General features: G+C 54.4%; 1 protein-coding gene across 1 annotated transcript; it reads left to right on the plus strand.

Moving 5' to 3' along the window:
- Nucleotides 1-13,700: 13,700 nt before the first annotated feature.
- On the plus strand, nt 13,701-15,352 carry NKX2-5 (NK2 homeobox 5). Its single transcript, XM_086621710.1, is given in 3 exon segments — nt 13,701-13,919; nt 13,921-13,996; nt 14,745-15,352. Coding segments are annotated over 3 exon segments (903 nt in total).
- Nucleotides 15,353-16,101: the final 749 nt, after the last annotated feature.

Consider the following 16,101-nt stretch of genomic DNA (forward strand, 5'->3'; position numbering starts at 1 on the left):
CTCTGCTATTTTGGTTCAGTTTGTTTGAGAGAAGAAGACTAACACCATTAGCTTATCCAGCTGCCAAACTGGAAGGGAATCCTGGACAAACATCCAGGAGGTGTAGGCCTGTGTGTGTTTGCGGTGACCCTGCTGTCACACGAACTGGATCACTTCTCCAGGAGATGTAGGAGCAGCCAAATCAGATGGCAAGCAGACAGCCTGAGGCTGCTAAGTATCCAAAGCAAGATCTGCTGCAGGCCTTGCTCTTGGATAACAAGTCTAGATGCCTCCTTGGCATATAGACACATGGGCATGAGGGGCTTACCAGTGCCAAGGTCAGCTCCCCAAAGTGCTTTGACAGAGGAGCAGGGCCAGCACAGGCAGAGGTTACTTCTCTCAAGACCTTCACAGTCCTACCATTTCCCAAACCGTTGTATACCTGCTCAAAAAGAAAACAAAAAGCAGTACTTATTCCCCTGACTCCCCCTAAACCTGGCTGCAGGCAACATGCCCCAATCACTCATGCCCTTCATAGAAACCAGTTCACCAACCCTCCTCTGACACCCCAACCCCAAACAGCCCCCATCTCTCTGTGGATCTTAGCCAGCACTAACATTTTGCCCTTCTGTTCAGATCACCTCTCTAATTAGTTTTGTTCAGTTATAGTCCCAATCCACTATATCCAAAGCAGTGCACTGGAGAAGTCAAATAAAAGAAAATAATGAACCTCTCTTCCTTGGAAAACCTGCCCAGGCTATATTCCACCTGATATAGGCTATATTCCACCAGTGCTATGTACGTGAACACAGAACAGAGCGTGTTACCTGCTGAAATCAGGCAGGAGCACGAGATGCTGCTCTGCACTGAAAGAGGAAAGAAGCTCTGAGTTTGCTCCGTAGACAGCTGTCAGCTCCTTGGACCCGCCAGCTGTGCTTTGGCCACAGCCAGACTACAATCTACTGCCATGTCAAATGTCTCATTTCCCCAAGTCTGCAGAGCTCAAAGAAAAGAGGATCCAGACAGTGTTTTATCTTGGTGACAACTTTCTTTTTTGAAATCAGTTGGGAACAACATGTTCATCTATTGCCAGAAAAGATCACCAACAGCTATTGGCATCATCAGCCCTCAGTTACATGGTTTCCCAAGTGGCACAAGGGATGACAGATTCATATTAATTCAAGTCAGCAAATGGATTATAAATACTCCCCCAGCCAGTTGCCACCTGATAGGACTGTCCTTGAGTCCTCCAATTGTGGAAGGGAGTTGTCAACTCTAAATTTACCCACCAGCATGCATTGTATAAAACATACTACTCTGTGATCCTTGGTAGACACTTGTGCTGTAGCCCAGCATGGATTAGACCAGAAATTGCTAGTTCCATCAACCAGACAGACATCTCACTATCGCTTATCTCGAGACTTCGATGGCAGAAAGGAGAGAGGGATGAGTTTGACAGGATGCGTTGGTGTATTGGTCATGCAATTGCCATACCAGTCCCATCAAGTCTGAGTTAATAAAGTGATCAAAAGCTAGGCCCACCTAACACCTTTCTAATGAGGTAACAGCTTCTGTTCCTAAGGATAGCCTTTCCCATCAGAAAAATGTACCACCACAACTGATATAAGTAAACCCACTCCAAGGATGGGGTGTCCAAAACCAGATAGAGCTGACACAAAGCAGACTGAGATAGCATTCCCTGTAAGAGCAGTAGGCAGGATGCTAAAAGTTTATACAAATGGAGTATTCACTTGAAGAACCGTGATTAGACGGATTTAACTTTTACAATACAGAAAGTGAGCAAAAAGAAAGCAAGTGAGGAGCTCCACTTTCTTCTAGCTTTAGAGAGGCCCAGGTGCCTGCAAATAGGGCAAATGGACATCCTAGCAGCACCTATCTGGGGTACACTTCCTCACCCCAAAAAAAAGGGGCTGTCTGAGTGGGAGGATAGTTTGTAAAATTATCAGTTCAAGTCACCTGCCTAAAGTAAGCCATTTTTTTGCCTGTTGCTTGTTCATGCACAAAAGCTTTCCAAGCTCATCAGCTGGAAACAGCATCTCATCCCTATTGCTCCATGCCCACAGATAAAATCTGCCCTCAGTTAGACAAAGACACGGGAGTTACATGGCTGTCGGGGGGCTGCATGACATTTTGCTCCGCTTTGGGCTTTTTCTGATTTCATGCTCCAGGTTATTCTGTAATGGTGCTCTTCAGCGCTCCTGAGCACACCCGGCATCTCAGGCAGCAGCAAGAGCCTTCTGCTCACCATCTGCGCCCACAGCCTGGGTTCCCCCCTTCCCGCCTTCTGCCTGGGGGCTTCCAGGCAGGGCTGCAGGTCCCACGAGATGGCACTCAGCCACAGAGTGAGAGACAGCAGCCCAACAACCCACTGGCTGCTTCTGGACAGAGCAGATTCTCCCACCTAATGGAGGTTTGCCCTGTGTTTCCATTATTTTCAACTGTGGAGCAGTTTTTAGCAGTTGAGCCAAACGGTTCCTGCCCACTTTCTGGAAAACCTCGGGGGAGAGCAAGGCTGGAAAATGATGCGTCACAAAAATCCTGGGGATCTTTGCTTTGAGAAACCACAGCACCTCTCTGTATTTAGGAAAAGATTTGACCTTGTGCCTTTGTACGAGGAACAGGCGTTTTTGTCACCTGCATGAGAATCATCCTAAACATAGCCAGTTTCCCCATGCTTTCTACGTACTTGGAAGATTGTGGCATCTTTTAACATCAAAAATACTTTTAACTCACACTGCAGCTATCTCACATGGGATACCTCCAATCAATGGACACTTTTAACCTCAAACTCTGCACTTTAACTTATTTAAGCAGTAGAGGTAAAGCTCCTAGAAGGTTTCCTCGCCACATACGGGACAGGCAAAGGCAAAACCACTCGTACCTTCAAAGCACTCGGATATCACTGAAAAGAAAGAGGAACTGCAAGGCTCCATCTCTGTAGTTTAGCAGCTTGCTGTGGAACAAGGCCTGGAGTTCAAGAGGAGGGATAAAAATAAATATTGAATGGCTGCTTGTTGCACAAGCACCGTGCATCCTGTACACTTTGTGAGAGGGAGAATTTAGGAAAAAAGCAAAGGTGAAGTAAAACCAAAAGCCCAAAAAGCCCAATGGAGAATGTACACAACAGAGAGCCACATCCTGAGCGCCGAGGGCCTGACTTTGCAGCTCACACAATGTCCTTTTGCCTCATTTTTGCTCATGTGTGATGCATACGAAAAGTAATTCAGAGTGACTCCAGTCATCCAATAGGCAATTTCAAAATGCAGATTTACTCCACAGCTGCTGGATCGTATCATGAAAAATGAAAACAGAGCCACTATCGTTTACTCACATCAAAATGTAGAGTAGAAATCTGTATTGCAGGACGTTTTATCCTACTGGAACTTTAGTCCAGCTAATGATAACAAGTCATTCACAATAAATGTGGTGAGAATAAGAACAGGAGAGAAAGTCAACTAAGCAAATGGATCTACCCTGTTTCCATTAGATCTCCACCATGGAGTTACACCAGCGGTGAAGAGCCTATTGCCTCCTCCTGTGCAGCACCTAAAGTCTCAGCACTAACACAGCCAAGGCTCAGTCTAGCAGAGGTTTCACATCCCTGATGAAATTTAAGTTCCCAAGACAGGAGATACATGGTCATTTTCCGCTCCATTTTGCCACAACTTCCATCACGTTAAGTGCAGAGCTCCGTCTGAATGTGAACTACTGGATCAGGTTCATATTTTGTAAATATTATTGTTATTTTATGAACTTTGGCATCAATAAGAGCAAAGCTAGAGAGGCTGGAATATGATACAATGGTTTTGAGTGTGGCTGTTATTTGTCCATTTTTTTAAAAGTGGGGAGGGAGAAGGAAAAGGATAGTTTAGAATTGTGGTTAAACACATTTTTTTTCTCTAGAGGCATTTAGGTTTTTGCCTTTACTTTGTTTATTCTTCTTGGGGACTAAGTAAAGTCATATTTTTAAACAGAGGACATCCCCCCTTTCCTTTTAAATGCTGAAATTCTAAGAGTCACCCTAGACAGGGCTCAGGCTGCTCTGACTGCTTGAAGCCAAATGCATCTTTCAGAGTGTTTTCTTGTGGCCTAAGAAAATATTTATTTTTTCAGTCATTCGATTTGGGTGTACCTTTGTTCACTTTCCAGGAGTAGATCAGTTTCATGATTTTGTTCTTTTAAATCACAGTATGTAACAGAATTCCTAGTTTGGACCTCAGTTCAGTTACAATACTTCAAGCATGAGTGATCTGTGTAATTCAGATATTTAAAATTTGACCAGCATTTTAGGATCTTACTGAATCAGCACTTATATATTTCCCTATTTCTCTTTTGGGAATTTACTGTCTGTTTACTTTTCTTAAAAGTGGATGCATAATCCAGCTCCAATACACACAAAACCAAGGGCATATTTTTACCAAAGCAGGTTTTAACAGCATGAGCAGTGAAGATCAGGGCCCTGGCTGAAAGCATGGATGTACTCCTCCTCTCCAGGATGGCCTCTCCCAAACAGGAGAGCTGGAATCCATAGGGCAGCTAATCCTGAACTACAAGTATAGGGGTAGTGAGGGAAACAACTTCTGCATACAGTGAAGGGAAAAGCCTCAGAAAATACTTTGGGATAGAGATTTACACTTCCTCAGGCTGGCTGTTCCTAAAATGTGTTTCCAAACCCTAGGAGCCGCAGTGAGGATCCCAGAGGTTTTGGTCCCCTGTGCAGACACAGTGTTGAGTATCCATCAGCTGGGGCTGGAGGTCGGGAGTGCATCGCCCAAGCGAGTGCCCCGGGTGCAGAGGGGCTGCGCTGGGGCAGCCGGCGGGTTGGAATGGAGAATGCATCTGGGAAGAAGCAATGCAGAGCCTGACAGCTCAGAGACAGACAGATGTTTTCATCATTACGGAAAAAATCTGTTGGTGCCTCTTTGCCCAGAGAAACACTGGAGGAGGAAATATCCTCTTGAGCTCTGATCAGGGCTGCATATTAAACTGCAACGGGCCAGGGTCGAAAAACAACAGAAATGGGAGGAAGGAAACTTTTCTGACTCCAACTCTAATGTTTGATGTGTAGGTGTCCCAAAAAGCTGCCTCCCCAGGGACCTTTTCCCAAGCTCACTGCCTCAGAGAGCTGGAGAGACAGGGCCTGAAAGATGCTCCCAAGGGGTGTTTCTCCCTCACTCCCACCCCTCAGTGCTCCCTCACCCCTCCAGCTGCAGCAGGTGCTGCCACGGGGATGTGCAGCCCCGGGGATGTGTAACTCTGGAGCCGCACAGCCCTGGGGCTGCAAAAAGCAACACAACCACGGGCCAGGGACCCCTGTCCCAGGTTTCCAAATCGGTGCTGAAGGGAGCTTGCTGCCCTCCTGGCCCCAGACACCCCTGTCCATCCCAAGCCCCTGGCTTAGTGCTATAATCAAAGCCAGGAGATATCTAACAGCAAGACCCAGGGCCGGGTTTTTCAACCCCATGGGGTAACAGGTTCCAGGTTTTCCTTTCTTTCCTTGCATTCCCTCCCGGCTCCGGTGCCCCTTTCAGCCCAAGCATCCCGATGGGCTGCAGGAGTCCGGGATAGGGCCGGCCCCTTCCCTCGGGCCGCCCTAGGGCTCCCCCCGGCAGCTCCTCGGGTTCATCCCTCCCCACGGATCCCTCCTTCCCAAAAGTAGCCCGGCCTCGTCCTCCCCCGGCTCCTCTCACTATTTCTAGCTTTCCGGCACGAAAGATAACGGTGCAATTAAAAACCAAAAGTAACCCACGACGACCGCCCGGGAGGAAAGCGTGCGAAACCGTAAGAAAACGCCAGCCAAACCCAAATTTCTTTAAGAAAGAAACCCTATCGGCGAAATAAAAGAGCATTTAAAGTTTCATGCATTTCACTTGGATTTTTTTGTTCTTTAATTGACAAATAGAAAAGGCGGGCGGCGTCTGGGCTGGGGAGCGGGCGGCAAATCGCGCAGACCTTGGCAGGGAGGAGGGCAGGAACCTCGGGGAACTCTCCCTCCTTTCCTCTTTTTACAGTATTGCTAGAGTTCCAAGGAAAATAAACCAAAAACAAACAAGCAAAAACAAACAAACAAAAAAAAAGAGGCTGTCGTTTAAATCGTGCTTTTCCCTTTACCACTGAAAAATCGGCTAATAATTAATGCAGGAATTGGGTGAAAAAAAATGCAGATCTGGTTTTATTTATGCAACCTTTCTTAGAAGTTTAAAGAGACTTGTGAAGATGTCCGAAACTTGGAAATTTTACCAAAAAAAAAGGGCTAGAGTAAAAGTCAAGAACTTCTACAAGATTTTCGTTTCTTGACACGCTTGAGATATATTGTGTTTTACGTTCGGTGAACTGTATATTCATCAGGCTGATGAAAACGTTCCCGCGCATATATCGGTTAGTTTGTCTCGCTCATATATTTTATTTTTGCACGGATTTCTTCTCAACCGTTTTTCTCTCTGCAAAACAAACCGCCGGAGCAATCGGATTTCTAGTTTTACGGAGAGGATGCAGAAACGGGACCCTTCGGAGAAACCGACCCATTCCCCGTCAGACCGCTACAAAAACGAACAACAGACAATCTCCCCGCTTCGAGAAAAACAACGGCTCAAAAGGCCTGATCCTGCTCCCGGGGATGAACCGCCCGGGAGCCCCGCGGGGCGGGCAGCGCCCCGGCCGCCCCCGGCCCGGCCGGGCTGCGCGGAGTCCGTTTTCCCGGCGCTTCCGTTTGCAGAATTCAGGGGTGGGAAAGGAGGACCCGGCCCCGCCAAACCCACGCGTCTCTGGGCAAAAATGAAAGCGGGTCCGAGCGCCCCGGGATAGAGGGGTTAATTTCTCTTCTTTTTGTTTGGTTGGTTGCTTTTTGTTGAGTTTCGGTTTTTTGTTTGTTTGTTTGGGGTTTTTTTTCCTGTGTTTTTTTAAATGTATTTATTGTCACTGGGAAGACGCCCGGCACTCCCGCCTGGAGCGACAGCCCCTCCGGGGGCATGTGGGGAATTTTGCAGGACAGGAGTGAGACCCATCCCGCCCTGCCCGTGCCATCCCCCGGGGCAGCCCAGCTACACCACGGCGAGTGCGGGAAAAGGCACGGGGCCGTCTCGGGAAGACGCCTTCCCGGTGCAGGGGGACAGGAAGGAAAGGCAGAGCCACACACGCCGCAACGGCCCCGCGGGAGCGCCGGCGGAAGGGGCAGCTAGGCGGGGACAGGGACACCCCCTCCCCGCCCCGCGGCTTGCCCTCGGGGCAGCCGATTTCATGGCTCTCCAGTTGCGGGTCACAGGCTGGGCCCTCGCCGGAGCAGAGGGGACATCGTCGGGAGACGCCGGAGCAGAGGTGGGGGTCAGGGCTCTGTAACTCTACTCTCCCGGGTTCATCCTCCCACCCCTCTCGGCTGAGCTGATTCCCTCGGGAATGGGCTCTCCGGGAGGGTCCGAGCTGGGTCCCGCCGCAGGGAGCCCCGGGGTGAAACCTCCCGCAGCCCGGCGGGGCTGAGAGCCGCCACCTCCGAGCGGGGCGGTGGCTGGGAACGCTGCCGGTCCCTCATCTCCGCGGCAGGGAGGTGGGAGGGGGGGGTCGCTTTTAAGACAGATAAAGCCCAAATACCGTTTCATGTTAAATATGGCTCCCCCCGACCCGCGCCTCCAGGCTGCGCTCCCACTCTCCGCGCTCCGTGGCCAAGGGCAGATCCAGATCGGGGGGGGGGGGGGGGGGTCGGAGCAGGGTCTCGCGGCCCCCCCGGGCTCCCGGGGAGCGCACAGCGCGCATAGTGACATCGCAAGACGGATCGGATTTGCAGGGCCGGCAGGAAGTATCCGAGAATTCAGACCTTTATCTCCTCTGGAGAGCATCGTGCGGACAGACAAGCTGCAAACACCCCGAAATCCTCGCGGCGGTTCCAGGCTGCCTAGCGCTGCTCCCGCTCCCCCCGGAGCCGGGGGGAAACTTTCCGCCCGGGGTGGCAGATCGGGCCGAAGCTCCGAGGGAGTGGGCAGAGCAGCCCCGCCACATTTAAAGCTTTCTCCTTCCAAACAGCCTACGCCTAATAGTGCATGGAAAGTATTTCGATTTTAAAGCAGTTTTCTTGACCATCACTGGACACCGGCACGTCCTGGCTACCGGACGCGTGTCAAACCGTTGTTGCATTTACTAAATGTGAAATTTCCTCGGCCGTTTAATCTTCCCGTCTTTAAAACAACTGTACTGCTTCTGCCCTGTGTGCGTTGCGCTTGAAAACGTAACGAACAAGCACTTTTGTACTTAACCGGCCGCGTTAAAAAAAGTTTTTACTGGAGCGCAGAAAAACGGCGGGTGCTGGAACCAGCGGTAACAGCGCCATCGCTGCAGTAACGCCCAGGTGCTGGGAGAGGGGCAGTGGGAAAGACGACGAAATCCCACATCGAGCTCTCTCCACCAGCGAACCCAGCACAGTTATAAGCAGAAAAAGTTATAGGCAGGGTAAAATTAAAGCTTTTGATTCATCTGACCGGCTCCCAGCTTTCGCTTCAGCCAGGGGGAAAAAAATCCCACTGCCGGCGCCCACAGTACAAGAGCCAGCTTAATTGTCAGATTCCAGGCACGGAGCCCAGGGCAGGAAGGGAAAATCCACGGTGGCATTTGCTATCCAAGTCCCCCTGCCCAGGTCACCCCGCCCGAGCCACCTCCCGGGCTGCCTGAAAAGCGGGGTGGGGTGGGGTGCGTGGACCAAAACCGAAACAGCACAGGACGGTTTTATTCCAGGCTTCGCTTAAATTGTCCTGAAACAAGGGGAAGACACTTCGATGTTCTGGCTGCTGCACTGGGGCGCTGTGCCCGGGCACGGGCCTGCCCGGCTGCATCAGCGCTCTCCAGCCAGTTTGCACGGAGGGAAGGGGCCCGATGCTCTCCTAAGCGCACGGCAGGGATGAGCCGGGATCCCGCAGCGGCGGGCAGGAGCCCCGAAGGCCGGAGGCCGAGCAGCGGCGGCGGGGATGGCAGTCGAGCCATCCCGCACCTGCCCCGCCGCTGGATAGCGGGGCTGTCCCGGAGGAGCCCCCCCACCCCCGGCTCACGGCGCAGCAGCCCCCACCACCGGGCAGAGGCGAGGCCCCTCGCCAAGGCCGCCTTCACGTTAAGGTCAAAACTCTTGTTTTTTTCTTGCTCAACGCCCGAGGACGGGGAGGCCTGGGCCGCGGAGAGGGGCTGCTTTCCGCGCCAGCAGCCCAGCGCTGGAAGCGGAGCAGGGTGGCCGGGAAAGGCAGGCTTCGGTAGAGGTTGGAAGGACGGGGACGGGAGGGGACGTGGAGCGGGGGATGAGGGGAAACACCCCCCCCACACACACACACACAAAACCCACAACAACAAACAAACAAAAAAAAAGAGATGGGGAAACAAACAAAAAAGGTAGCAAGTAAAGGAGGTTCTATCTGCAGCAGAGTGGAGTGCCTGGACAGCTCCAAAGCCGTTTTCCTCCGCAGAAATCCAGAGAGGTGAAACAAAGCTTTCCCGGCCGCAGCCGCCTCCCGCAGCCGGGCAGTGCGGCCCCGCCGCAGCCCCCGGGCCCCCTCCGGAACCCCCGGGGGGGGACCCCGCCACGGCGGACACGCACAGCAGAGCACCTATCACACCAGGTGGATTTATTCAACCAGGGCTCGCCGTTTTGTAGCATCTCTTTCCAATCGTTTCAAAGAAATAACTGGCCAAAAGACCTTGGGGAGCCCTCAGGGACCCACAGAGATCCCGAGGTCCCAGCGGCTCCCGCCGCCCACGATGAGAACCGGGAGACTGGCACAAGTTCTCGCAAGGAAACCCTAATAGGCTATTTCTAGACTACTGCCTCTTAACAAATCTATAGCACCTGAAGTGTTAGCACTCAATTAGTGACAAGGTTTCAAACCCCGGCGTTTACTGGTGAGGTATAAACAGAGTTCTCAGGAGATAGCCGGGAATTAGAGCGGGAGGGGGCCCTGGACATCTTAACCGACTGAGATTAAGAGGAAAACTTTTTAAAAGGCACCATCTCTTTCTCTCGAAACAGTCCGAGGTGTCGAAAGCTCAGGGGGAGAGAGGATGTGCTCTCCGGAGCTAATAGCGAGGTTGGGTGGTTTGTTTTGTTTTCTTTTCGGTAAGATAATAATAATAATAATAATAATAATAATATCGCATTTAGCAATCCCAGAAAGAAGGAAAGAAGGAACGAGCGGGTGTGGAAGACAACTCTCGCCTGCGAGGGGCTTTTCTGGGTGTGGGGGCCAGGCTCAAGTCCTGAGCGAGCAGCGAGAGCAACCTGCAAACCACGGGAGAGAGCCGGGAGAGAGCCTCGCAGCCAGAAAACCAGCAGCGGCTTTGCTCACCCCCTCTTCCTCACGACCCCGTGGGTTCCGAGTGGACGGGCGGGCTGAAGGTGGTTTTCAGGGCGCTTCTCCGGGTTCCTGTGTCCTTTTTACTATTTTTCACGTGTATTTCAACACCGATTCTAATTTCGCACCCACTGGCCTGCAATCAAAAGCGATCTCACGAAGGACAAGAGAGCTCGGGGCGCCGGTGATGCCTTCTCTCCCACCGCCCAGGGCCAAACCCCCTTTCCTGCTAGGAGTGAGGACTCCCACTGGTGACCCGCGCCCCTCCAACCTCGCCCCGGGGGCTCAGCCGGGGCGCCCGGACAGGTCACCCCGGGCTGGGCAGGGCCGGGACCGAGCCGCGGTGCCCGAGGGCTGAGAGCAGCGTCCGGACCTGGGTGAACCGGTCGCCTTTGCCCCCTCTGCTCGGCCGCGACGCCGTTTGCAGTCGAAGCTTGGCTTCAGAGAGCTGCTGGAGAGCACCGGGGAAGGGGGAAAGAAGGGGGGCGATGGGTGCTGAGCCTCGACCCGGAAAGTCCGTGAGCTGCTGTATGTCAGTAACTTATTCATCAATCAGCCGGACACAGAGCAGACCTGGCCTCTCTTTGCGGAGTGTTTGCTTTTTCACCAATTATTGCGGCCCTGCAGCTCTTTTTGTTGATACAGTAGTTCTAAAAAGTGCTAATGTTCATTTATCAGGGGGCTGAGCCAGGGACTCCTACTAGTTGTGATTCTTCCAAAAATATAAACACCAAGAGAAGGGCTACGGCTAAAGCCCCCATTTGTTTCTAAACTGCAGTATTAAAAGTGATGCATTGTGGAAGATAAAGCGGAGATAACGCTGTCTGTCTCCAATGAATGTCTCCCCGACGCATTAATGACATTCCAAATGATAGCTCCGGCTTATCGTTCAATTAATCACTTCCACCCTCTGCAGCCGGGCCCACATCGATCGGGAGCCGCCGTGTGACTGGGGGTCTGGAGGAAACCCGTCAATCCTCAATCCGTAGCAGTTTGTCGGCCGGCAGCTCTCCTCCCGCTGCACCCAGAGCCCGCCGGCGGGGCCGCCCCGCTGGGGATGCGCTCCGGGCCCGGGGTCGGACCCCCACCGGGTCGGGGCCGCCTTCCCCTCGGGGTTCACCGGGCAGAGGGGGACCTCCGAGGCAGGCACTGCCTTGCCAGCTCCGGGCTTGACCTGAGAAGGGCGTTTTGGACCCGGGATGGAGGAAGAAACGCCGGACCTTGTTTCTCCTGTCCTGAGGGAGGTGGGTGCTCCCAAGTCAGGGGAACCTGCGGCCGCGGGTCTGGATTTGGGGAAGGAACGGGATCACTTCGTTATTTTAGTATTTATCTAACTCATCCAGATTAGTTTTTAATAAAAAGAAGGCAACGAGGTTAGAAAGACTGCTGGGCGGTGCAGAGAGCAAGGGGTACCGCAGACACCCGGCACAGTCCCACCGTAGGCCCCTCTCCTGAACCGGGCAGCCGAGGCTGTCTCTGCCTTCCCTGGGCACTTCAACCCTTCTCCTGCAACCGAGGGAAAATTCCATCCGAGCTTCCTCGGGAACCGGCTTCCCAGGGAAGTCCGCAGGAAGCGCAGCCGCCACGAGTGAGGTGGCCGCTTGGCCACCCCCCTCCTCTCATTAAACAGCAACATTTCAGGTCTACCTCGTACACGCTAATCGCTCCAACTGTCATCGCAAGATCCGGATCTGGTTCGCGGACAAACCGCTCCCAGGACACCAGCAGCCGGCTGCAGCCAGGGGCTGCGAGCGCCGGGGCTGCTGCTACAGCGTCCCGCAGAGAACGGGGCGAAAGTCACAGCATCGCCCGCAAAAGATCCCTAATTAAATTCTCCAGAAGGCAGCCCCAAGGGTGCCGAGACGCAAAACCCCGGGGGAGAGTGGGAGGGAGGACAGCAGCGGGGACGTCCAGGAAGAAGCAGCCCAGACTGCAGCCGCGGGCAGGTGCCCGCGTTTTCACCCGCCTGGGAGGTTTTCCTCCGTCTGCGGGAGAAGGAAGGATTTGGAAAACTCGCCCTGCGACCCCCCCAGCCTCCCCGGGCAGGGCCTGGCCGAGGGACTCCCCAACTCACCGCTTCCCCGCGGGGCTTCTCCGCTCGGCTCCCCGGCCCCTGCCTGATCTCCCACCGCCCTCGGCCGCGCCGGGGCTCAGCGGGGACGAGCCACCCCCGTGCCTCCCGGAGCCGGGCGGTCCGCACCGAAGAAGTCGCTAAAGCAGATTTTGGGTTTTGGGTGGCTGTTTTGTTTTTTTTTTCTCTCCTCCCCGCCCTCGAAGCCAGAAAGCGCCGTAACGCCCCTGCTCAACCTGCGACTTTGCCGCTAAAGTTTATTTTAGCGGCTCCAAGCGCGTTAAATTGATGAGCTCCCACTTCTGTCCCGTGAACCCAGGGGCCTGCGGGCCGCCGTGCGCCCGCCCGGGCTACGAGGACCCGGCCAGCACCGAGGCTCGCCCCCGGCCGCAGCCCAGCGGCCAGTTGCTTTGACTTGCTCTTCTCTTGCTCCCAGGACCCTGTAGATTTTGCAACGCCTTCAACTCGAGGTTGTTTGTGGGGTTTTTGGTTTGTTGCTGAGTTTTGGATTTTTTTTTTCCCCAGAAAGTGCTGGGGTTTTTTGTTGTTGTTCGAAAGCTTTACAATCAGGCAGGATGAAAACTCAACTGGCGTTTCCCTCTCCAAAGCCAGGCAGGGGCTGTTTCGGGGCTCCCTCCTATCAGCTGGATTTTGCGGGCGTTGTGCTGTTTCAGAATATCTGTATAAACCTGAAGCGCGGATTTCCCCTTGAGCGCGCTTCACACAACAGTGAACTCCCGTTTTCTAGTTCCTGCGATCGGATATTGCAGAATACTGAAAACGAAACCTCCGTTCCCTCGGTTAAAAAAAAAAAAAAAAAAGAAAGAAAGAAATCAGCACATATTTGGTTGATGGTTTCCTCCCGGCCTGTTTATTTAATCTGACTGTATGATAGATGGCATCAGATAGTGGCTTTGTACACATTAGGCCATTCTGGATTTTTTTTTTTTTTTTAATGGATCAACAAACTGAGCGGGGAAAAGCTGGATAAATACAGTGCCGCCCCTTTAAATGAGTGGGGATGTTTTTGAGATGTATTACTATATTAGGTGACATGGAACTTTGCATCTCTCATACCATCACTGCAATGTTGGCCAATAGAAAGCTAAAGTCACCCAAAAAACTGCCTAGTCCCTCCTTCCTTTCCCTTATGGTCTGGTCCTACCTGCCTCCAGTGCACAAGTCAAGGCTACTCGCGGGAATGCTATGTGCCCCCTCCGTGAGCCCACGCTCCACCACTATTCCAGGTTGGCTGCTCCTCACCTCCTTTTCCATGACCCTGGGCTCCGGCCGCTGCCCCACTCTCCTCTGCAATGTTTCCTAGCCCTGTGACAACGACACCCTTCTCGGTCAAGGATATTTTGAACCTGGAACAGCATCAGAGCGGCCTGGCCTCCATGGAGCTCTCCTCGCTGTCCTCCCCGTCCTGCATGTTGGCCACCTTCAAGCAGGAGGCGTACAGCGCCGAGCCCCCGGCCCTGCCCGACCTGCGGGAGGAGCTGCCCGAGCCGCTCCCGGCCAAAACCGCCACCCGCCTTCCCCGGCTCCTACTACGTTAAAAGCTACGTGGAGATGGACTCGGCCAAGGACGCCAAGGCGGACAAGAAAGGTAAAGCCAGCCAGAAACGGCGGTGCTGGCCGGTGGCCTCCGAGCTGAGGAAGAGGGAGGGCAGGGGGAAGGTGACCCCCAGCCCGGGCTGGGCGCTCTCCAGGGGCGGCGGGGGAAGAGTGCAGGAGCCATCGCGCCCGGCCTCGGATCCCGCCTGCTACCCGGCCTCGGGGCCCGGGGGAGGAAGAGCGCGGGGAGTGAAAGCGCCTTCGTCCCCTCCCAGGCCCTGCCGTGCAGGAGAGGGACAGACCCACCGCGGAGCGCGTCCCACTGACCCCGGCCCGGCAGACCCCCGCGGCTCCCCCGAGCGGGGCCGGGCCCGCGGCCTCGCCGGCTGCCCAACGGGACGAGCAGAGCTGCGGGATGGTACGCGAGGCCTCGAGCGTGCCCAGAAATCAGGCGACACATCCAATGGCTAATTCGCCCGGCTGAGCGTACGCCCAGTCGAGTGGGGCTCAGCACAGGGGCCACAGGCGATAAGTCCAGGCTGTAGCGCAGGCGGTCGCGACTCAAATCAGTGCACGGAGCATCCTTGTTTTCAAACAAACAAACAAACAAACAAACAAAATTGCTAAAGAGGAACTTCGAGAGCGGCGCTGCGCCGGTCCTGCTGCCGCAGGAGCGGGTCGCCGCGGCGGCCTGTGGGGCCGGGGCCGAGGGGCTCGCTCACGGTGCACTCGGTTTATCGAACATTGTTTTATTTTTTTTTCCCTCCCCTTTTTTCCTTTACCTGTTTATTTTGCTGCAGAACTGTGTTCTCTGCACAAGAGCCTGGAGCAGGAGAAAAGAGACCTGGAAGATCCCGAGCGCCCCAGGCAGAGGAAGAGGAGGAAACCTCGCGTCCTCTTTTCTCAAGCCCAAGTCTACGAACTGGAGAGAAGGTTCAAGCAGCAGAAATACCTCTCGGCTCCCGAGAGAGACCATCTAGCGAACGTCCTAAAGCTCACCTCCACCCAGGTGAAAATTTGGTTCCAGAATCGAAGGTATAAATGCAAAAGGCAGAGACAGGATCAGACCCTCGAAATGGTGGGCATCCCTCCTCCACGGCGGATAGCGGTGCCGGTGCTGGTACGCGATGGGAAGCCCTGCCTGGGGGAGTCTTCTCCCTACAGTTCGCCGTACAATGTGAGCATTAACCCTTATAGCTACAACGCCTACCCCGCGTACACTAACTACAACAGCCCCGCCTGTAACGCCAACTACAACTGCAACTACCCGTCCATGCAGACCATGCAGCCCTCGGCGGCCGGCAACAACTTCATGAACTTCAGCGTAGGGGACTTGAATTCGGTGCAGACACCCATCCCGCAGGGGAACGCGGGGATCTCCACGTTGCACGGGATCCGAGCCTGGTAGAGCCGCCCCCGCCCCCTCCCCTCCGCGGACCACGGCCAGCGGCGAGACCCCGGGGCCGGGCACGGAAGGGCTTCGGCCGCGCCTGCGAGTCGATCTCGGGACATTTGAGGCTGCGGGGGGATGAGGACAGTTCAGTGTAGCATCCCGGCAGAGTTCACGAGCGTGGCGGCCATTTCCACCGGGGAGGTCTTCGGTATTTCGTGCGATGGCCGCGCTCCGTGCGGGGCCTCGGCGCTGCCTGCAGCTCCCAACCCGTTCGCCCGGCGCCGGCCCCTCCCGCTCCCCATTCCACCGGGGTCTTCGCCCCGGTAATTCCCCTCCTTCCTTCCTACAAAGCAGCCGGTCATTTTTGCTTGACTTGTTCCCAACAACAGCGAGCCAAGCCCTGTAACTTTTTTTTTTTCTAATTTTAAATTTTTACTCTATACTAATAATTACTGAGATCCACATCTAATTTTTGCACTTCTCGTACGGTCCCCGCTGTCCGGCCAGTTCAGCATCTCACCAGGCCCCAGGTCTCCCCTTGCGAGGCGGCTAACGCTAGCCCCGGCTGCGCCCCGCAGGCGCCCGGGGCCGGACCGGGAGCGGGGCCGGCGGCGGCTCTCGCCAGCGCACGGATGAGGACGAACCCCCCTACCCCACCCCGGCCGAGGAATATAGACACTCGGACCTGCCAGGTCCTGTAGGGTTATGCACTAAAACGTGAGTTAGTATCGAAATGCACTGTCCGCCCCTCGCCCCGCCGCCCG

The sequence above is a fragment of the Tauraco erythrolophus genome, chromosome 16, assembly GCF_009769465.1.
Source record: "Tauraco erythrolophus isolate bTauEry1 chromosome 16, bTauEry1.pri, whole genome shotgun sequence".
Taxonomy (NCBI): domain Eukaryota; kingdom Metazoa; phylum Chordata; class Aves; order Musophagiformes; family Musophagidae; genus Tauraco; species Tauraco erythrolophus.